Below are 24,321 nucleotides of genomic sequence, written 5' to 3' on the forward strand. Positions count from 1 at the left end.
ATATGAACATGTTTTAATATTTTTATACATTTAACATTTTCAAATGCTTGATTAATAATTTTAAAATATATGGTCAACATTTTTATATACACATTTAACATTTTTGAATCCTTGATCAACTTTTTCCAGATATAGGATTAATATTTTCGAATACATGGTCAGAATTTATATTTATATATATACCAACCCATTTTCCTATATATATATATATAAGCAAACCTATTGTGTTTCTCTCTAGAGGTGGCAATCAGGAGCACACGTTCTTGTTGGGATCTGGACCAGCCACTATTCTTCTTTACATTTATTTCATTTTGTGCGATTGGTAGGTATTTCCTCTTATAGATGATTTAGGACCACGGTCCCGTCACTATAGCCCGGTAGGCTCAGTGGGTAGGCTGCCAAAGCTGCAGCGACGCAGCCCTCGGCCTGTGCGCGACGGTTCTCAGCCCACAAACGGTTCCAGCTCACTGACGGTGCCTAGCCTGGAAAAGGTTCGTGAGTTTCTCAAAAAAAAGTTAATGTTTTTACACCAAAATTGCCGCATCGGCCCTCGACACGATGCAGCCCTCTTTTTTTCTCTCCCCCTCCCCGATCCAAATCTGAACCGGGCTCTCCTCTCGCTCCTCCCCATGGCATGGCTGCCCACCATCGCGCCTCCTCGTTGCCCCCTCCCCTCCCTCTTCCTTCACTACTACCCCGTCGAGCTAGCATCTAGGGACCGTAGTTGTGGCCATGGCGGCCTTGCCTACGGGGATCATCCGATCAGCGAGCACGGCTGCAGAGATGGACGGGGACGAAACGGCCGTCGACGGAGATGGAGAGCACGTCCAGCACATCCTCCTCGCCATCGACAACTTTACTCACAAGGTCCGCCTCTTCATCCTCTCCTCCTCCTGGTCCTCCATCGATTCCACCTAATCGCCCTGTGATGGACTGCCAATGGCATGTGACGTTGCAGGTATCTGAGATGCTGGACTCCGAACGCGCCATGTTCAAGGCTCTCGACGCCGTCTTCGAGGACCGCCTCAGTAGGTAAGAAGCTCACTGCATCAAGCAGCATCACACCATCTCGGTTGCTCATCATTTGCTTGTTGTATTGCGTCACGGGATCCACGACCACAAGGAGAGGGTGGAGAAGTGGGAGGATGAAATGAGGGAGCTGCGCGCCCGCGCCGCCGCCAACTAGCAGATCCGTGACCCCCTTTTTTAGTTCCTAAAATCTAAAAAGTGGTCGCGCACTAACTAGACGAACCGGGCGGCCGACTTGTGGCCGTCCGATCTCGCTCAAATTGTCGTGCGTGTGGGCCAGGTGTCAGATGGTCGGGATGCTCCCACGTATGGTGTGGACACGACTGACTGAGGCGAAATAGTAGACCACTTCCGTCCGCACCCATCGCTATCCACTCGCCTCCCCACCTCCCTCGCATTTGTCGCCGCCTCCGTCGGTCTGCCCCAACTTATGCCGGCCGCCGCTGCTGATCCACCTCGCCTCGGCTGACGCGACCCACCACGGTTGCGGCATCTCGCCTGCCACGCCTCCACGCCACCGTCTCCCGTCCGCCGCCTTGCCTTTTCTTCTGCATCTAGCCGTCGGTCCTCCGTGAACGGCCCTTCCCTCGCCTCCTTGCTAATTAGTCCGTGCGAGAGCGAAGAAGGTGTCTCCCCTATCCACAAATTTCAGCAAGCACTCAATCTACAAGCTCACCCGTACAGCCGGTGCTCCGTACTTCTACATCCTTTCATGGTACGTGTCTGGCTTTTATGGAATTTATTGAGAAAAAAATTGAGCCCATCCATGGAGCTATGTAATTTGAAGTGGGATGCGGCCCTGGGTTTTGTTTTTCCTCTGATGTTCGAGGAACTGAAGAAATTTCAGTGAGAAGGAAGCCTGTGCGTGTGTATGGTCGCTGCTATGTTCCCATTCGAGTTGTGTGTATGCACTGCTGCATCCAGATCCATCCTCAGTGGAGGTTTGCTGCCAGGTATGACTTCAACGCTGAGGCTAATTGACTTTGATGGGATCAGGGGTTTCCCTGATTAGTTGGTCCCTTGAGTACCAATGGCTTCCTGCGCTTGTTGAATTATGGGATGTGTTTGGTTGGGTTGAATCAAAGTAATTTCTAGTTCTTGTAAGTAAGAATCACTGAAGACTAGTTGGTATAGTTACTAGTTCCTCTTGGTTTTGGTTGGTGCTCATTACATCTAGTTGAATAAATGAAAATAATTGAAGTTCTAAAGATTTTTTTGTCACTAATGGTATGAATTTAGGATCCTACTTTTCAAAACTCCATGGATCTGTAGTTGATGCAACTTGATCCATCTATTTTCTTGCTTAGACTGCATTTATCATTACGATACCGCTTGTTGGAACTGCTACTCAGTAGAGCACAATTTTGTCCGTTTCCTCTCTTTTCTAATCGAAAGATATGCAAGTTAGAATAGTTTCCACACTTGTTATATATAGTTGCATAGAGAGGAATTACAAGCTTCACAGAAAGCAGTACATAGTTGCACACCTAAGCATACATAGTAGCACATGGACTGCCAAGTAGTTGGTCAGGGCAGCCGCTGAAGTTGAACATCCTACTCGTAGGGGTAGTTTGTGAGCAGGTGTCCACAACACGCCTACAGCGGTGGTCAAGGTCTGACTGCTATCCATTGTGGCTGGGTTAGTAGGTCACCAGGGGAGTCCTTGGTCGTGGAGTCGGAGTAGCACCTCCACTACCTCCTCCAATTCCTTTTTTCCGATGATGGAGCTGGACCGCTATGGTCGTTAGGAAGCCACGCAAAGTCGCACAACCATGCTTTTGTAGTTGCACATCGACAACCAGACAATTGGTCAGGGCAGCCACCGAAGTCGCACATCCTACTGGTAGGGATAGTTGGTGAGCGGGTGTCGACAGCACGCCTACAGCGGCGGTCAAGGTCTGACTGCCAGATCGATTGTGGCAGGGTTAGTAGGTCGCCAGGGGAGTCCTTGGTCATGAAGTCGGAGTAGCACCTCCACTACCTCCTCCAATCCCTTTTTTCTCAGTGATGGAGCTGGACCGCTGTGGTCTTTAGGAAGCCACACAAAATCGCACAACCATGCTTTCGTAGTTGCACATTGATAACCAGCTGCCGAAGTCGCACATCCTATTGGTAGGGGTAGTTGGTGAGCAGGTGTCTACAACACGCCTGCAGAGGTGGTCAAGGTCTGACTACAAGATCCATTGTGGCTGGGTTAGTAGGTCGCCAAGGGAGTCCTTGGTCGTGGAGTCGGAGTAGCACCTCCACTACCTCCTCCAATCCCTTTTTTCTCGGTGATTTTTTACTCCACATACAGGCAGCCAAGTGTATTAATTTTCATACATAGTTGCAGAAGGACTAAATAAGCATTGGCATGCTCAACTTTCTCAGTTGCTCAACGTTGCCATCTTCAAGTTTTTTAGAATTGTCCCAAGAATATGTAACGACTTGGCATCCTCAGGCTTTTCTAGTTGCAGAATAGTATCTAATTAGTTGGCAACCTTAGTAATTCTAGTTGCACAACAATATACAACTAGTTGACATCCTCAGCTTCTCTAGTTGCACAAGAACTCAGATTAGTCCCATCTTAAAACAATTGAGGATTGCCCAAGAGTATGTAACGACATGGCATCCTCAGGCTTTCTAGTTGCAGAATAGTATCTAATTAGTTGGCAACCTCGGTAATTCTAGTTGCACAACAATATACAACTAGTTGACATCCTCGACTTCTCTAGTTGCACAAGAACTCAGATTAGTCCATCTAAAAAAACTGAGGATTGCCCAACAGTATCTAACGACTTGGCACCCTCATGTTTTCTAGTTGCGGAAGAGTATCTATTTAGTTGGCACCCTCTGCAATTCTCGTTGGACAACATTATCCAAGTAGTTGACATCTTCAGCCTCTCTAGTTGCACAAGAATTCAGATTAATCCCATCTTAATTTTTTTTGAGGATTGCCCAATAGTATCTAATGACTTGGCACCCTCAGGCTTTCTAGTTGCATAAGAGTATCTATTTAGTTGGCACCCTCTGCATTTTTAGTTGCATAAGAACATATCAAGAATTGACATCCCCAAATTTTTTTAATAGTTGCACAACAATGCCACCTGAGTTGGCATCTTCAACTTTTTTTGAGGGAGGCATCTTCAACTTATTTACTAGCACAAGAACCATTCAATAGCTGGCATCCTCATATCTTCACATGCATCTGTTTTGCTAGGTTTGCAGATGCACTTGAATGTAGTTGTATCACTTTTTTGGAAAATTATAATCTTTAAGAATTCACTATTTTTTCCATTTCTTGTGTTCAGACATGCTAAATTCATTATGTTAGTTCAAAATTCATTACATAGTTGCACAAACATGCAATATGAACTGCATGCAGGAGTACTTGTAGTTGCACAGAATAGATGATGTAGTTGCACAACAGCCAACATATTTTTTGTTGGAATTTTTCATACATAATTTTAGCCAAAACCAAAATGAATCTGAAATTATATGAGTTGGCATCTTCAACTTTACTGAAATTCAAACCCCACAAGTAGATGGATATGGGGGTGTTGTCAGATGCACTTGTGCTGGTTAAGTTGCGCAGATACGCCCCAGATCTGGTTCATTTTCTATAAGGCTTCATTTTTGCATCATGTTCAGGTTTTACAGGTTATGGGGTGTTGGAAATATGCCCTAGAGGCAATAATAAATTGGTTATTATTATATTTCCTTGTTCATGATAATCGTTTATTATCCATGCTAGAATTGTATTGATAGGAAACTCAGATACATGTGTGGATACATAGACAACACCATGTCCCTAGTAAGCCTCTAGTTGACTAGCTCGTTGATCAATAGATGGTTACGGTTTCCTGACCATGGACATTGGATGTCGTTGATAACGGGATCACATCATTAGGAGAATGATGTGATGGACAAGACCCAATCCTAAGCCTAGCACAAAGATCGTGTAGTTCGTATGCTAAAGCTTTTCTAATGTCAAGTATCATTTCCTTAGACCATGAGATTGTGCAACTCCCAGATACCGTAGGAATACTTTGGGTGTGCCAAACATCACAACGTAACTGGGTGGCTATAAAGGTACACTACAGGTATCTCCGAAAGTGTCTGTTGGGTTGGCACGAATCGAGGCTGGGATTTGTCACTCCGTGTAAACGGAGAGGTGTCTCTGGGCCCACTCGGTAGGACATCATCATAATGTGCACGATGTGATCAAGGAGTTGATCATGGGATGATGTGTTACGGAACAAGTAAAGAGACTTGCCGGGAACGAGATTGAACAAGGTATCGGGATACCGACGATCGAATCTCGGGCAAGTATCGTACCGATAGACAAAGGGAATTGTATACGGGATTGATTAAGTCCTTGACATCGTGGTTCATCCAATGAGATCATCGTGGAACATGTGGGATCCAACATGGGTATCTAGATCCCGCTGTTGTTTATTGACCAGAGAGTTATCTCGGTCATGTCTACATGGTTCCCGAACCCGTAGGGTCTACACACTTAAGGTTCGATGACGCTAGGGTTATAGGGAATAGATATACGTGGTTACCGAATGTTGGTCGGAGTCCCGGATGAGATCCCGGACGTCACGAGGAGTTCCGGAATGGTCCGGAGGTAAAGATTTATATATGGGAAGTCCTGTTTTGGTCACCGGAAAAGTTTCGGGTTTTATCGGTAACATACCGGGACCACCAGGAGGGTCCCGGGGGTCCACCAAGTGGGGCCACCGGCCCCGGAGGGCTGCATGGGCCAAGTGTGGGAGGGGACCAGCCCCAGATGGGCTGGTGCGCCCCCCCCCCCACAAGGGCCCAAGGCGCCTAGGGTTTGGAGAGGGGGCGCCCCACCTAGCTTGGGGGGCAAGTTTCCCCTCTCCCCCCCTTGGCCACCCCACCAGATGGGATCTGGGCTGGCCGCCGCCCCTAGGGTGCAACCCTAGGTGGGGGCGCAGCCCCCTCCCTCTCCTCTATATATAGTTGAGGTCTTTGGGGCTGCCAACACATGAGTTTTGACCTCTCCCTGGCGCAGCCCTACCTCTCTCCCTCCTCGTCTCTTGCGGTGCTTGGCGAAGCCCTGCTGGAGTACCACGCTCCTCCACCACCACCACGCCATCGTGCTGCTGCTGGATGGAGTCTTCCTCAACCTCTCCTTCTCTCCTTGCTGGATCAAGGCATGGGAGACGTCACCGGGCTGTACGTGTGTTGAACGCGGAGGTGCCGTCCATTCGGCACTAGGATCTCCGGTGATTTGGATCACGACGAGTACGACTCCTTCAACCCTGTTCTCTTGAACGCTTCCGCTTAGCGATCTACAAGGGTATGTAGATGCACTCTCCTTCCCTTCGTTGCTGGCCTCTCCATAGATAGATCTACAAGAGTAGGAATTTTTTTGAATTTCTGCTACGTTCCCCATCAGTGGCATCATGAGCTAGGTCTATGCGTAGTTTCTATGCACGAGTAGAACACAAAGTAGTTGTGGGCGTTGATTTTGTTCAATATGCTTACTGCTACTAGTCCAATCTTGATTCGGTGGCATTGTGGGATGAAGCGGCCCGGACCAACCTTACACATACTCTTACGTGAGACTGGTTCCACCGACTGACATGCACTAGTTGCATAAGGTGGCTAGCGGGTGTCTGTCTCTCCCACTTTAGTCGTATCGGATTCGATGAAAAGGGTCCTTATGAAGGGTAAATAGCAATTGGCATATCACGTTGTGCTTTTTGCGTAGGTAAGAAACGTTCTTGCTAGAAACCCATAGCAGCCACGTAAAACATGCAAACAACAATTAGAGGACGTCTAACTTGTTTTTGCAGGGTATGCTATGTGATGTGATATGGCCAAGAAGAATGTGATGAATGATACGTGATGTATGAGATTGATCATGTTCTTGTAATAGGAATCACGACTTGCATGTCGATGAGTATGACAACCGGCAGGAGCCATAGGAGTTGTCTTTATTTATTGTATGACCTGCGTGTCATTGAACAACGCCATGTAATTACTTTACTTTATTGCTAACCGGTAGCCATAGTAGTAGAAGTAATAGTTGGCGAGCAACTTTATGGAGACACGATGATGGAGATCATGATGATGGAGATCATGGTGTCATGCCGGTGACAAGATGATCATGGAGCCCCAAGATGGAGATCAAAGGAGCAATATGATATTGGCCATATCATGTCACTATTATTTGATTGCATGTGATGTTTATCATGTTTTTGCATCTTGTTTACTTAGAACGACGGTAGTAAATAAGATGATCCCTCATTAAAATTTCAAGAAAGTGTCCCCCCTAACTGTGCACCGTTGCGAAAGTTCGTCGTTTCGAAGCACCATGTGATGATCGGGTGTGATAGATTCTTACGTTCGAATACAACGGGTGTTGACGAGCCTAGCATGTACAGACATGGCCTCGGAACACATGCGAAACACTTAGGTTAACTTGACGAGCCTAGCATGTACAGACATGGCCTCGGAACACAAGAGACCGAAAGGTCGAGCATGAGTCGTATGGTAGATACGATCAACATGAAGATGTTCACCGATGATGACTAGTCCGTCTCACATGATGATCGGACACGGCTTAGTTGACTCGGATCATGTAATCACTTAGATGACTAGAGGGATGTCTATTTGAGTGGGAGTTCATAAGATGAACTTGTTTATCCTGAACATAGTCAAAAGGATTTTGCAAATTATGTCATAGCTCGCGCTTTAGTTCTACTATTTAGATATGTTCCTAGAGAAAAATTAGTTGAAAATTGATAGTAGCAATTATGCAGACAGTAGAAGGCTTATGTCCTTAATGCACCGCTCAGTGTGCTGAACCTCGAACGTCGTCTGTGGATGTTGCGAACATCTGACATACACATTTTGATAACCACGTGATAGTTCAGTTAAACGGTTTAGAGTTGAGCCACCGAAGATGTTTTAAAACGTCGCAAAACATATGAGATGTTTCGAGGGCTGGAATTGGGATTTCAGGCTCGTGCCCACGTCAAGAGGTATAAGACCTCCGACAATTTTTCTTAGCCTGCAAACTAAGGGAGAAAAGCTCAATTGTTGAGCTTGTGCTCAGATTGTCTGAGTACAACAATCATTTGAATCAAGTGGGAGTTGATCTTCTAGATGAGATAGTGATGTTTCTCCGATTTCATTACCACCAAGCTGCTAGAGCTTCGTGATGAACTATAATATATCAGGGACATATATGATGATCCTTGAGATAGTCGCAATGTTTGACACCACAAAAGTAGAAATCAAGAAGGAGCATCAATTGTTGATGGTTGGTGAAACCACTAGTTTCAAGAAGGGCAAGGGCAAGAAGGGATACTTCATGAAACGGCAAATCAGCTGCTACTCTAGTGAAGAAACCCAAGGTTGCACCCAAACCCGAGACTAAGTGCTTCTGTAATAAGGGGAACAGCCACTGGAGCAGAATTACCCTAGATACTTGGTAGATGAGAAGGCTGGCAAGGTCGATAGAAGTATATTGGATATACATTGTGTTAATGTGTACTTTACTAGTACTCCTAGTAGCACCATGGTATTAGATACCGGTTCAGTTGCTAAGTGTTAGTAAACTCGAAATAAAAGGCTGCGGAGTAAACGGAGACTAGCTAAAGGTGAGCTGGCGATATGTGTTGGAAGTTTTTCCCAAGCTTGATGTGATCAAGCATCGCACGCTCCCTCTACCATCGAGATTGGTGTTTGCGTTGAGCATAGACGTGATTGGATTATGTCTATCGCAATACGGTTATCCATTTAAGGAGAATAATGGTTACTCTGTTTATTTGAATAATACCTTCAATAGTCTTGCACCTAAAATGAATGGTTTATTGAATCTCGATCGTAGTGATACACATTTTCATGCCAAAGGTATAAGATAGTAATGATAGTACCACACAAATGTGGCACTGCAATTTGAGTCATATCGGTATAAAACGCATGAAGAAGCTCCATGTTGATGGATCTTTGGGCTCACTCGTTTTGAAAAGTTTGAGACATGCGAACCATGTCTATTGGTGTATATGCATGAAGAAACTCCATGCAAATGGACCGTTTGGACTCACTTGATTTTGAATCACTTGAGACATGCAAATCATACCACATGGGCAAGATGACTGAAAGCCTCGTTTTCAGTAAAATGGAACTAGAAAGCAACTTGTTGGAAGTAATACATTTTGATGTGTGCAGTCCAATGAGTGCTGAGGCGTGTAGTGGATATCGTTATGTTCTTACTTCACAGATGATTTGAGTAGATGTTGAGTATATTTACTTGATGAATCACGAGTCTGAATTATTGAAAGGTTCAAGTAATTTCAGGGTGAAGGTGAGAGATCGTCGTGAAAAGAGGATAAAATATCTATGATATGATCATAGAGATGAATATCTGAATTACGAGTTTGGCACAGAACTAAGACATTGTGGAAATTGTTTCACAACTAATACAGCCTGGAACACCGTAGTGAGATGGTGTGTCCGAACATCATAACTGCACCCTATTGGATATGATGCATACCATGATGTCTCCTATCAAATTACCACGATAGTTTATGGGTTAGGCATTATAGACAACCACATTCACTTTAAATAGGGCACCACGTAATTCCGATGAGATGACACCGTATGAACTATGGTTTAGAGAAACCTAAGCTGTCATTTCTTAAAAGTTTGGGGCTGCGACGCTTATGTGAAAAAGTTTCAGGCTGATAAGCTCGAACCCAAAGCGGATAAATGCATCTTCATAGGACACCCAAAACAGTTGGGTATACCTCCTGTCTCAGATCCGAAAGCAATAAGGGATTGTTTCTAGAATCGGGTCCTTTCTCGAGGAAAAGTTTCTCTCGAAAGAATTGAGTGGGAGGATGGTGGAGACTTGATGAGGTTATTGAACCGTCTCTTCAACTAGTGTGTGGCAGGGCACAGGGAGTTGTTCCTGTGGCACCTACACCAATTGAAGTAGAAGCTTATGATAGTGATCATGAAACTTCAGATCAAGTCACTACCAAACCTTGTGGGATGACAAGGATGCGTACTACTTCAGAGTGGTACGTAATCCTGTCTTGGAAGTCATGTTGCTAGACAACAATGAACCTACGAGCTATGGAGAAGCGATGGTGGGCCTGGATTCCAAAATGGCTCGAGGCCATATAATCCGAGAGAGGATCCATATATGAAAACAAAGTGTAGACTTTGGAAGAACTACTTGATGGTCATAAGGCTGTTAGGTACATATGGATTTTAAAAGGAAGACGGACAATGATGGTAAGTATCACCATTAAGAAAGCTCGACTTGTTGTTAAGATGTTTTTTCCGACAAGTTCAAGGAGTTGACTACGATGAGAATTTCTCACCCGTAGCGATGCTTAAGTCCGTCGGAATCATGTTAGCATTAGCTGTATTTTTCGATTATGAAATCTTACAGATGGATGTCAAAACAAGTTTTCTTACCAAGTTTTCGTAAGGAAAGTTGTATGTGATACAATAGAAGGTTTTGTCAATCCTGAAAGATGCTAACAAGTATGCAAAGCTCCAGCAATCCTTCTAAGGACTGGAGTAAGCATCTCGGAGTTGGAATGTATGCTTTGATGAGATGATCAAAGATTTTGGGTGTATGCAAAGTTTATGAGAAACTTGTATTTCCAAAGAAGTGAGTGGGAGCACTATAGAATTTCTGATGAATATATGTTGTTGACATATTGTTGATCAGAAATGACGTAGAATTTCTGGAAAGCATGCAGAGTTATTTGAAAAGTTTTTTTCAATGGAAACCTGGATTAAGCTACTTGAACGTTGAGCATCAAGATCTATGAGGATAGATCAAAACGCTTAATGGTACTTTCAAATGAGCACATACCTTGACATGATCTTGAAGGTGTTCAAGATGGATCAGTCAAAGAAGGAGTTCTTGCCTGAGTTGTAAGGTATGAAGTTAAGACTTAAAGCTCGACCACGGCAGAAGAAAGAGGAAGGACGAAGGTCGTCCCCTATGCTTTTGTCATAGGCTCCATACGGTATGCCATGCTGAGTACCACACCTGATGCGTGCCTTGCCACATATCTGGCAAGAGGGTACAAAGGTAATCTAGGAGTAGATCACCAGATAGCGGTCTAAATTATCCTTAGAGGAATAAGGATATGTTTCTCGGTTATGGAGGTGATAAAGAGTTCGACGTAAAGAGTTACGTCGATGCAAGCTTAACACCTATCCGGATAGCTCTGAGTAGAGATACCGGATACGTATAATGGAGCAACAATTTAGAATAGCTCCAAGTAGAACAGTTATTTGAAATGGCTCCAAATGTAGCGTAGTAGTTGCATCTACAAGATGACATAGAAATTTGTGAAGTACATACGGATCTGAATGTTGCAGACCCGTTGACTGAAACCTCTCTCACAAGCATAACATGATCAAACCCAGAACTCTTTGGGTGTTAGTCACATGGGGATGTGACCTTGAGTGTTAATCACATATCGATGTGAACTGGATTATTGACTCTAGTGCAAGTAGGAGACTGTTGGAAATATGCCCTAGAGGCAATAATAAATTGGTTATTATTATATTTCCTTGTTCATGATAATCGTTTATTATCCATGCTAGAATTGTATTGATAGGAAACTCAGCTACATGTGTGGATACATAGACAACACCATGTCCCTAGTAAGCCTCTAGTTGACTAGCTCGTTGATCAATAGATGGTTACGGTTTCCTGACCATGGACATTGGATGTCGTTGATAACGGGATCACATCATTAGGAGAATGATGTGATGGACAAGACCCAATCCTAAGCCTAGCACAAAGATCGTGTAGTTCGTATGCTAAAGCTTTTCTAATGTCAAGTATCATTTCCTTAGACCATGAGATTGTGCAACTCCCGGATACCGTAGGAATACTTTGGGTGTGCCAAACATCACAACGTAACTGGGTGGCTATAAAGGTACACTACAGGTATCTCCGAAAGTGTCTGTTGGGTTGGCATGAATCGAGACTGGGATTTGTCACTTCGTGTAAACGGAAAGGTGTCTCTGGGCCCACTCGGTAGGACATCATCATAATGTGCACAATGTGATCAAGGAGTTGATCACGGGATGATGTGTTACGGAACGAGTAAAGAGACTTGCCGGTAACGATATTGAACAAGGTATCGGGATACCGACGATCGAATCTCGGGCAAGTATCGTACCGATAGACAAAGGGAATTGTATACGGGATTGATTAAGTCCTTGACATCCTGGTTCATCCGATGAGATCATCGTGGAACATGTGGGAGCCAACATGGGTATCCAGATCCCGCTGTTGGTTATTGACCAGAGAGTTATCTCGGTCATGTCTGCATGGTACCCAAACCCGTAGGGTCTACACACTTAAGGTTCGATGACGCTAGGGTTATAGGGAATAGATATACGTGGTTACCGAATGTTGTTCGGAGTCCCGGATGAGATCCCGGACGTCACGAGGAGTTCCGGAATGGTCCAGAGGTAAAGATTTATATATGGGAAGTCCTGTTTTGGTCACCGGAAAAGTTTCGGGTTTTATCGGTAACATACCGGGACCACCAGGAGGGTCCCGGGGGTCCACCAAGTGGGTCCACCGGCCCCGGAGGGCTGCATGGGCCAAGTGTGGGAGGGGACCAGCCCCATGTGGGCTGGTGCGCCCCCCCACAAGGGCCCAAGGCACCTAGGGTTTGGGAAGGGGGCGCCCCACCTAGCTTGGGGGGCAAGTTTCCCCTCTCCCCCCCCCCTTGGCCGCCCCACCAGATGGGATCTGGGCTGGCCGCCGCCCCTAGGGTGGAACCCTAGGTGGGGGCGCAGCCCCCTCCCTCTCCCCTATATATAGTTGAGGTCTTTGGGGCTGCCAACACATGAGTTTTGACCTCTCCCTGGCGCAGCCCTACCTCTCTCCCTCCTCGTCTCTTGCGGTGCTTGGCGAAGCCCTGCTGGAGTACCACGCTCCTCCACCACCACCACGCCGTCGTGCTGCTGCTGGATGGAGTCTTCCTCAACCTCTCCTTCTCTCCTTACTGGATCAAGGCATGAGAGACGTCACCGGGCTGTACGTGTGTTGAACGCGGAGGTGCCGTCCGTTCGGCACTAGGATCTCCGGTGATTTGGATCACGACGAGTACGACTCCTTCAACCCCGTTCTTTTGAACGCTTCCGCTTAGCGATCTACAAGGGTATGTAGATGCACTCTCCTTCCCTTCGTTGCGGGTCTCTCCATAGATAGATCTTGGTGACACGTAGGAAATTTTTTGAATTTCTGCTACGTTCCCCAACATGGGGGTGGGGGAGCTGTCGTAGCTTTGTGCACACAATTCTCAGCTACAAAGTCACATATATTATTGTGTGCAAAGATCAAAGGAAAAAATGCCTGCAAACCATATTCAGTAGTTTCCCAGTTTGTACTAAATAGTTGCCCCGTTTGTACTAAATAGTTGCACAGTTTGTACTAAATACTTGCACACATACAAAACAGGGATTGGTTCAGTGTTTTTCTCACAAATTGTGTTTTAATCATGTCCAGGTTTATTTTGGTCAAGGAGCTGATGTAGATTCTGCACATATTTTGATGCTACACTTCTTATACGGTGCTATTGGAAGTACAAAGAAGATTTAGATGACAAATATTTAGTTTCTATCTTTTGCTGTTTTACTTTAGTATATGGAACATATTTTCCCTACTGCAATGTGTGTGAGACAAGACTGTGTATTTCTCATTGTTACTACTGCTTGTGCTTTTTTAGTCTGGTTTGTTTGTTGCACACATTGCAGCAAAAGTTAGCTTTGATGTTAGTTCAGTTGCATAAATATCTGCTTTTTTGCACAGACACTACATCCTGTTAATTTTGATATCTAAACCTACTGCCTTGTGTTTAGTTGCACACATCCAGGCAAAAGTTGGCCTGGATTCATGTTTAATTATACAAATATATGTTTTTTTCACATGAACTACATCATGTCTATTTTTGCATCTGCAACTACTCCCTTTTGTTTATTTGCACACATCCAGGCAATAGTTGGCTTGGATCCATGTCTAGTTGCACAGGAAAGTGTTTTATTATACAGAGATCAGATTCAATTCTATTTTGTTGCTTCATGTTCCTTCTTACTCCAACTATGGAGAAGATATGTGCCAGATCCAGAGGGAAAGTGAAGAGGCCAGAGGGAAGTTACCTAATAGTGCTGCCTGGTATGGCTCTGAACTCCCTCTTCTTAGAACTGAAGCTTTTTTCACCTAGTTGTGCTCTGCCATGGGAGCTCTGTAGGGTTTGGATCCAGGCCTGGGATCCCCTTCTTTCTTGGAGAAGAAGAAGGGCGACCCAAGGGGGGAGGAAGTGTGGGTGAGGGGTGCGTGGGAGGTGTGGGGAGGTAGTGGTTGGGAGCGTGATAGCGATGGGGGAGATTTTGTGTTGGTTGGGAGTGTGGGACACGGGTCGGAAGGAACTTTCCTTCTTGGGATCAAGGGGGGAAAGAAAGTTACCTTTTGGGGCTGGCCACTCCATCGCGCTAGCGGGCAGCCGGCCGCCCGCTAGACGCCTCCTTTTTAGTTTTTTCCCATATCCACCTATGTATGCAGTTCTGTACCTTGGCTGTGTCCGCTCTCCGTTGGCAACGAGCAGTGAAGTAAATTGATGCTGTGTGTGCTGCATGGATTAGCTACCTCCCCCTCCGCATGAGTTGTGTGTGCTGCGTGGATTAGCTGGATTGGAGACGAAGATCTCTCCATTGACGACAACTCCGTGAACCTGTGCTTCATATTTGGGATTTTTCCTCTTTTCTTCTGCCTTGGCGCTTACCTTGGACTGCAGCCGTTCAATGAAACAGTGTGGTGGATTAAACTCTTCCTTATTGTTGTGCTTTATTTTTGGTTCTGGTTCTAGCTCTCTTGATTCATGCTGATGTTGTAGTACTATGATTTTCCCATCAGCTATGGGATTTGTTGACCAGCTCGTGCTGTTTTTTGAGACTTTTTTTATGAAAATGAGATGAAGCATGGTTAAGAACCCTTGGGTTGGTTTTCACATGGCATGATGAAGTATCCTTGTATGTTTGCCTAAGATCTTGGTTCCAATCCCAGAAAGAACTGAAATTACCAGGTTATGATGAGTATCTTACTATCTAAAAGCTCTATCTCAGTTTTTACTCTACTTGTGTGCGGGAAAGATAATAATTAATCTTACAATCCCATCTTGTACCGAAGTCAGTGTTGATTTTTTTTGAGTCAAGCCTATCTGGTAATGCGTCAAAAAAGAGTCTATCTGGTAATTTGATATGGCCTCAAGCCTGATTTCCCCTGCCTCCAAATACTAGTGTTTACTGCTTCTTCTCGTTTTCTACATGAAGCATGCTAATTGATTTATCTCCTACAGATGTAAGGTTCTGCCTTTGCTCTGGGTGCACTTGATTAATATAACAAACGACGTAGAGTAGTTTGCACTGTTGGACACACGCCAGAGAAAGTTTCCTGCTAGGCTGCTACCACATGGTAAAAGACATGTTTTTTCTGGTACAGAAGTACCATTTCAGACACAAAATAGAAAGAAATTTTTTATCATGTCCCCCTTTTAAGAGCATGATAACAAAAAATATTTTCCTGGGGGTACAGAAGTACCATTTGAAACGCAAAATAGAAGACATTTTTATCATGTCCCCTTTTTAAGAGCAACTCTAGCAAAATCAGCATTACTTGCATCGCTGAAACTGTTACAGGTTGCCGTCGCGCGAGAGGAGAGGCGATGGGGAGGGGACGGGTCCTCCATTCAGTGATATACTACTTCCTCCAAATAGAAACTATAGATGCAACACCATGACAAAGGCACTAGCCGTCACATAAGATTGCTGACACTGGTAGAAAAAGGGCCTGTTGTCCCGGTTCGTAAGGGCCTTTTGTCCCGACTCTGGAACCGGGACTAAAGGGTCGGTACTAATGCCCTGTCCATTTAGTCCCGGTTCAATCCAGAACCGGGACAGATGGGCCTCCATGTGGCCTGTGCGCGGAGCCTAGGCAGGAGACCCTTTGGTCCCGGTTGGTGGCACCAACCAGGACCAATAGGCATCCACGCGTCAGCATTTCTGTGGTTGGGGTTTTTTTGAAAGGGGGTGTTTGGGGGTTTTGGGGGGTTAATTTAGGTGTTTCATATATTGTGTTAGCTAGCTATAATTAATAGAGAGAAGTGTCCTCTCTTATGTCCGTGCTTGGTCGACGCTACGTACTATACATACGTATAGAGAGGACTAGACAAGCTAGCTAGCTAGTAAGCAAACGAAGGAAACAGAAGATCGTCATGAACATATATGCATACAGAGAGAAGTGATATCGACCACCTCTCCTTCTCCGAGAGATTGGTCGAACAACAAGTTCTCGTATATCTATCCGACACTACCGGCTACATATATACAATAATTATCTCTTACAAATATAATCATACGGACTCATGGTCCACATAGTATTCTCCGTCTTCAGCGATCACGTGGTCAAGAAAGAATGCCACCAATTCCTCTTGAATTGCTCGCATGCGAGCTGGTGCTAGGAGTTCATCCCGCTTCCGAAACATCTAATTTGAAGAAGGGGGTCAATACATATATATATGAATGAATGAAACTCAACACAAATGACGGTAATAAAATAAAATTGTGAATGTTGTTATTTACGTACTTCATATTGTTCGTCAGAGTACCCGCCCCGCTCACAGGTTGTGTGGCGGATGGACTCGCAGATGTAGTATCCACAGAAATCATTCCCTTGTTCCTGCCACAACCACTTTACAAGAAATAGAGGTCAATCAAACTGATAAGCAAGAATGCTAAATGGTATTGATGAAACTAGCGCTTGAATCACTAGGAGATGCGCGGAACATGCTACTATAGTACTTACTTTCGGGTGTCTAAATTCCAGCTCCTTCGGCAGTCCCGGAACTTTTCTGGTGAATTTTCTCCAAACCCTGCCGGACAAAGAAAAAAAATTACTTGATATCAGGAAATGAACAAAGTTGCTGATATGGTGGATAATGATCGATTTAACTTACTTCTTGAGGATTTCATTCATGTCCGCATACTCCTGGGGATCTTTTCGTTTAGAGTCCAAGACGGTTACTACTCCCTGCTCAAGCCTAATCTCTAGGAGAATATAGTGGAAACTGCACACGCATGCATAACTCATCAATTACATTACTATAACCTGGACTAATATATAAGGGAAACCGAATATGCACAAGACAGTAACACTCACTTGAAGTTGTAAGGAAAGAGTATTATATCTTTTTTTTCATTTTTTTTGAATGATCGTAGCAAGTTGGCCTCGGTATCTTCGGGACAATGTTCAACCTCAGTTGCATCTATGAGATATGTGTTAACGAACCCAATATCACCGATTTGTCTTTTCTTCAATTCGGCGATCTTCAATCTGCATAATATAGTGAGGATAATTATAAATACATGCAATGAAAGAGATGAGCTATATAGAGAGACTTAATGACAGAAGTAGTAGTACTTACAGACAGTAGCAGGTGATCGTTGTTTTATCGAGGGCCAATTGATTGAAAAACTGATAGAACTCCTCAAATGGAATAGGCAACAGTTCAATTCCAACGAGGTCATGCTCCGGTTTAACTCTCGCATACAAAGTACTCCTCCCCCCAGACTCTCTGCAGATTTTCAAGTACCAATCATGTAATCTTCGCATCATCGTTGTTAAAGATTTTTCATCTTTGACGAGAGGCTTCCCGTACTCGTATCTGTGTATCTGCACCTCCATGGGATCATAATGTACATCGTCGGGCAGGTAATCGTCAACATTGCCATAACCGGACACCATCCTCGGATCGACGATGTCGCTAGGCACCTTGAGCGGGGGGCACGATTGCTTCGCTTGTTCGCCGAGCTGGGTAATTTGTTTCCCAGCTGCTCGTCGTTCTTTCATCCTTTGATCACTGACTGTACTTCCCGACCGCTCCGCTTCGGCCCATGTCTTTGCAATAATGCGCTCATAGTTGCCTTTCGGTGGAGACTTGGGTGGTTTTGCCAGGGCAGCTAGAGTGCGCTTCACTTTCACAAGATCTACCTTCTCCTCTAGAGGTGGATGTCTATTTGCTTTCAACCCTTGAAACCAGTCATCCACTTCGGTTCGCGTGGTCTTCGCGTTCTCCTCCGGGGTCCTCTCATATGATAACTTCTGTGGACTCTTCAGAGAAGGACCGAATCTGTATGTCCTCCCGCCTCTGCTTGTACTGCTAGACGTCGGCTGAGCAGACGGAGCGGTTGTCTTCTTTACTTGCTTACGAGGCGGAGGAGAAGGACTATGACGCATCGGAGCAGCTGCCGGAGCAGCGGCGGGTCTCTTCCACCCTTGCTGACGAGGCGGAGAAGGAGGAGGCTGGCTGCTCGGGCGCGCCGGCGTAGGCGGAGTGCTGCCATGCGCCGGAGAAAGAGCCGGCCGAGGGCCCTGATCGTCACTCGCCGGAGGAGGAGGCGGTGGAGGAGGCGGAGTGCCCTGACTCGCCGGAGGAGGAGGAGGAGGCGGAGGCGTCCAGTTCAGAAGGTTGATGAGCTCCTTCCGCCATAGGCATGGAGTCTTCAGAGCAAACCCCAGCCGAGTCTCCCCTTCACCGGTAGGGTGGTCAAGCTGGAGGTCCTCAAATCCCTCCGTTATTTCATCCACCATCACCCTAGCATATCCTTCTGGAATCGGACGGCAGTGAAAAGTTGCGCCGGGTTCAGTAGGATAAACAGAGCCAAGAGCCGCCTTGACCTTCAAATTCATCCATTGCGTCATAAGGTGGCAATTTTGAGACTCCGTGATAGCATCCACGGGATAGTTGGCAGGAGCCGTCAAGGCATGCTCCGGCTGAAGCAGCTCGGTGGAAGCCACGCTGCTTCTGCGCTGAGATGGCGGGGTAGCTTCGGGGGAAGCTTCGGCAGTACGTTTGCTGCGATTTGCTTCTCGTTCCTCTATCGCGTCTACCCTTGCTTGCAGCGCCTGCATTTGGGTCTGCTGCACTTTTTTCCTCCTCTCATGGGATTTGTAACCGCCTGCGTCCGGAAACCCAACCTTCCACGGAATGGAGCCTGGCGTGCCTCGTGTCCGTCCAGGGTGCTCAGGATTCCCGAGGGCCATTGTGAGCTCGTCGTTCTCTCTATCTGGAAAGAACGTCCCTTGTTGCGCTGCTTCGATATACTGCTTAAGCTTCCTGACTGGTATGTCCATTTGATCGTTCGTCCAAATGCACTTCCCTGTTATAGGGTCCAAGGTTCCGCCAGCCCCGAAGAACCAAGTCCGGCAACGGTCTGGCCAGTTAATTGTCTCTGGTTCGATCCCTTTATCAACCAGACCATTCTCAGTCTTGGCCCACTTAGGCCGGGCTACGAGGTAGCCACCTGACCCCGTGCGATGGTGAAGCTTCTTCTTCGCAGCATTTTGCTTGTTTGTCACCGACATCTTCTTACTCTTTTCCGATGTCTTGTGGGCCACAAATGCGGGCCAGTGATCTCTGATCTTCTCATATCTGCCCTTGAATTCTGGTGTCTCATTATTTTCGACAAACTTATTCAGCTCTTTCTTCCACCTCCTGAATAGTTCTGCCATCCTCTTAAGAGCAAAAGACTTAATTAATTGCTCTTTAACTGGGTTTTCTGGATTATCCTCTGGCGGTAGGGTGAAATTTGACTTCAGCTCGGTCCAAAGATCATTTTTCTGCATATCATTGACATAAGACACCTCAGGGTCTTCTGTAGCCGGCTTAAACCATTGCTGGATGCTTATCGGGATCTTGTCCCTAACCAGAACCCCGCACTGAGCAACAAATGTGTTCTTTGTTTGGATGGGTTCAATCGGTTGGCCGTCGGGCACGATTGCTATGATCTCAAACTTTTCATCCGAGCTCAACTTTTTCTTCGGGCCTCGTCTCTTTACCGAAGTTGTGCTCGATCCGGAGGGCTAGAAAAAAGAACAAAGACTTAATTAATATGTGTACATACCAAAACAATGAATGCATCAATCAGCTAGTCAGCACAGGCTTAACTAATATATATACCTGGCCGGACTCGGTTTGGTCACCGGAGCCGTCATCACGGTCTCCTTCTTGCACCGGCATTGGGTCACCGGAGCCGTCCTCATGTTCTTCTTCTTGCACCGGCATTAGGTCACCGTAGCCAGCTTCTTCACCCTCTCCTTCCAGACCATCAGTGTCATTGAGAAACAACGAGACGGCATCACTTCCTTCTACAATTATGTCCCTCAACAACGCTTCTTTTGCTTCGTCTCAGGCGGTGTCCATAGTTTCTACAAATATTTACAACATGGCAATTATTATTCAAACATGACAGATGGATATATTAGTGGCAAACGTAGAACTAGCTACCTAATCATAGTAAGGAATCATATATATTAATTAGTGGCCTCGACGCTGCTTCTCTAGGGTTTGGGGTGGCCTCGACAATGCTTCAAGGGTTTGGGGTGGCCTCGAGAATGCTTCAAGGAGGGGGTAATATCGACCCCCCCCCACGTGTTGAAGCTATCGGGAGGGGGTATATATTGACAACGACGACACTACATCTATGTAACTCGACGACCCTCGTTCCCGATAAAGCCATGGATTTCTTCAATACTTTGACACTAGGAAATCTCTCTCTCGACCCCTCGGCGATCCTCGACCCCTCGAACCCTCGACGACCCTGGAACCCTCGACCCCTCGGCGATCCTCTTCTTCCTCTCATGTTCGAGAGGATCGCCGAGGGGTCGGGAGGTTGCCTAGTGTCAAAGGATTCAAAAAAACCATGTCTTCATCATTAGGCGAAAGTAACAGGTGCATGATGGTACGAAGCTCTCCAAAGTTATTTTGGAACGGAGTCCTAGATAGGATAATTCGCTTTTTGGTACAAAGTTCAGCAAGAACCTTCCAAATATCGTTATTTGGAAGGCCTTTGCCGAAATTCATACAAAAAGGCAAATTATCCTATCCGGGACACCATTCCAAAATAACTTTGGAGGACTTCGTCATGCCCTGGTTACTTCTGGCTAATGATGAAGCCATGGATTTCTTCAATACTTTGACACTAGGAAATCTCTCTCTCGACCCCTCGGCGATCCTCGACCCCTCGAACCCTCGACGGCCCTGGAACCCTCGACCCCTCGGCGATCCTCTTCTTCCTCTCATGTTCGAGAGGATCGCCGAGGGGTCGGGAGGTTGCCTAGTGTCAAAGGATTCAACAAAACCATGTCTTCATCATTAGGCGAAAGTAACAGGTGCATGATGGTACGAAGCTCTCCAAAGTTATTTTGGAACGGAGTCCTAGATAGGATAATTCGCTTTTTGGTACAAAGTTCAGCAAGAACCTTCCAAATATCGTTATTTGGAAGGCCTTTGCTGAAATTCATACAAAAAGGCAAATTATCCTATCCGGGACACCATTCCAAAATAACTTTGGAGGACTTCGTCATGCCCTGGTTACTTCTGGCTAATGATGAAGCCATGGATTTCTTCAATACCTTGACACTAGGAAATCTCTCTCTCGACCCCTCGGCGATCCTCGACCCCTCGAACCCTCGACGACCCTGGAACCCTCGACCCCTCGGCGATCCTCTTCTTCCTCTCATGTTCGAGAGGATCGCCGAGGGGTCGGGAGGTTACCTAGTGTCAAAGGATTCAACAAAACCATGTCTTCATCATTAGGCGAAAGTAACAGGTGCATGATGGTACGAAGCTCTCCAAAGTTATTTTGGAACGGAGTCCTAGATAGGATAATTCGCTTTTTGGTACAAAGTTCAGCAAGAACCTTCCAAATATCGTTATTTGGAAGGCCTTTGCTGAAATTCATACAAAAAGGCAAATTATCCTATCCGGGACACCATTCCAAAATAACTTTGGAGGACTTCGTCATGCCCTGGTTACTTCTGGCTAATGATGAAGCCATGGATTTCTTCAATACTTTGACACTAGGAAACCTCTCTCGACCCCTCGGCGATCCTCGACCCCTCGAACCCTCGACGACCCTGGAACCCTCGACCCCTAGACGACCCTGGAACCCTCGACCCTCAATCCCTCGACCGTATAGAACCCTCGAACCCTCGACCCTTGACCCCTTAACGACCCTCGACCCTCTACCCTAGTTCCCGACCCTCGACCCCTCGGCGATCCTCGACACCCTCGTTCCCGATAAAAATTAAGAAGAAGAAGAAGAAGAAGAAGAAGAAGAAGAAGAAGAAGAAGAAAGAGGAGAAGAAGAAAGGAATAGCTAGAGGAGAAGATCGAAGAAAAAAAAGAAGAAAAAAAAGAGGAGAAGAAGAAAGGAATAGTGGAGAAGAAGAAAAAATAGAATATATTCTATTTTATCTTCTTCTCCACTATTCCTTTCTTCTTCTCCTCTTCTTTTTCTTCTTTTTTCTTCTTCTTATTTATTTCTCCTCTTCTTCCTCTCCTCTTCTTCTTTCTAAATCATGCTTATATGCACAGAGTATTGGTCCCGGTTCGTACCCCTCTCGACCCCTCGATGACCCTCGTCCCTGATAACATTTTTTTTCTCCCCTCGACCCCTCTCGACCTCTCGTCCCCCTCTCGACCCCTCATCATCATCTATCACCCCCCTCGTTTTCTTTAGCATATATCCATGAACAAAAAAATAATTCATATATAGAAAAAATGCTATATGAACATACATACATATGAGCATATACAGAGAGCATATACATAGCCAAATCCATATACAGAGAGCATATACATACATACATACATACATATGAGCATATACATACATACATAGCCAAATCCAAATACATATGAGCATATACATACACATATGAAAAAATTTATCACACACAGAGAGCAGCGGCGGCGGCGGCGATGGTCAGAGCGACAGGGATCGATGGGAAGGGGCGGGGAGCTCACTGGGGGCGCGACGGGGAGGAGGCCGGGGACGGGGAGGAGGCCGGCGACGGCGCGGGGGAGGCCGGCGATGCGGCGCGGGGCGACGGGGAGGGGCCGGAGATGGCGCACGCAGCGACGAGGAGGAGGCCGGCGACGGCGCACGCAGCGACGGGGAGAAGGCCTGCGGCGGCGCGGGGCGACGGGGAGCGGGCGACGACGGGCTCGGGACGGCGACGACGACGACGAATGGCCTGGCGGCGTCGGGGGGGAATGGGAGCGGTTGGCGAAATTTTCACAAGTGCTACCTTATATACCCAGAGCAATGGTCCCGGTTCGTGGCATGAACCGGTACCAATGCACACCTATGGTCCCGGTTCGTGCCACCAACCGGGACCATAGGTCTCTTTTCAGCAGCCGAAAGGGCGGGAAGCAGAGGCCTATGGTCCCGGTTGGTGGCACCAACCGGGACTAAAGGGGGGCATTGGCATGGTTGGTTCCACGAACCGTGACCAATGCCCCCTTTAGTCCCGGTTGGTGCCACCAACCGGGACGAATGGCCTTGTGCTGCCCCGCGCCCAAAAGTTTAGTCCCACCTCGCTAGTTGAGAGGGCTCGGGAGTGGTTTATAAGCGCTGCTGCGCCCACCCTCCCGAGCTCCTCTCAACTGCAGGCTTTCGGGCCTAATCTGTCACGGCAATGCCTGTGGCCTACTGGGCCTGCTGCGGGCCTGAATCCTGGCCAATGGTAGGGTTTCTAGTCGTATTCAGGTCGTGGTGGCCCAGTAGGTGGCATTTTTTTGTTTTTTTGTTGCTTTATTTATTTTCTTTTGTTTTTTGCTTTATTTTTTAATTCTTTATGCTTTTAGTTTTAGAAAAATTATAAACTTTTTGTTAATGCCATTAGTTTTCAAATTTGAAAACACTTTTTTAGTATTTTTGTTTTCTTTGTTGCTTTATTTATTTTATTTTGTGATTAACTTTACTATAAAATAGTTTTTTCCTGTTTTTTGATTTGTTTTTTGCATTATTTATTTTCTTTTGTTTTTTGCTTTAATTTTTAATTCTGTTTGCTTTTAGGTTAGCAAAATTATAAACTTTCTATTAGTGCCATTAGTTTTAGAAAAATTATAAACTTTCTGTTAGTGCCATTAGTTTTCAAATTTGAATAGTTAAAATTTGAATTCTTTGAAAATTGTTTGAATCACAAGTTTGTGATTAACTTACTAAAAAAATGAGAATAGATGCGCTTATAGAGAAAACTTGATGCACTTCGTGTACAAAATGGACAATCACTTTCGAAGTATCAAAGTTTCGGACAATAACTGCGCCACATCATTGGCTAGGACGAATGGTTCGTCTGTGTACCCAAGATTGTTTAGATCCACTGTTGTCATACCGTACTGTGGGTCTACCTGTACCCCACCTCCTGACATATTG

General features: G+C 45.9%; 1 protein-coding gene across 1 annotated transcript in view; it reads left to right on the forward strand.

The window, feature by feature from the left end:
* Window positions 1-732: 732 nt before the first annotated feature.
* The window catches only part of LOC147958601 (BTB/POZ domain-containing protein At2g24240-like), a 39,001-nt gene continuing 15,412 nt past the window's right edge, over window positions 733-24,321 (forward strand). The window contains exons 1-2 of the mRNA XM_087532205.1: window positions 733-867; window positions 959-1,028. Coding sequence (XP_087388331.1) covers window positions 733-867; window positions 959-1,028 — 205 coding nt within the window. The remainder of the gene's footprint in view (window positions 868-958; window positions 1,029-24,321) is intronic.

The sequence above is a fragment of the Triticum urartu genome, chromosome 7A, assembly GCF_056163025.1.
Source record: "Triticum urartu cultivar PI428250 chromosome 7A, HENAU_Tu73, whole genome shotgun sequence".
NCBI classification, from domain to species: Eukaryota; Viridiplantae; Streptophyta; class Magnoliopsida; order Poales; family Poaceae; genus Triticum; species Triticum urartu.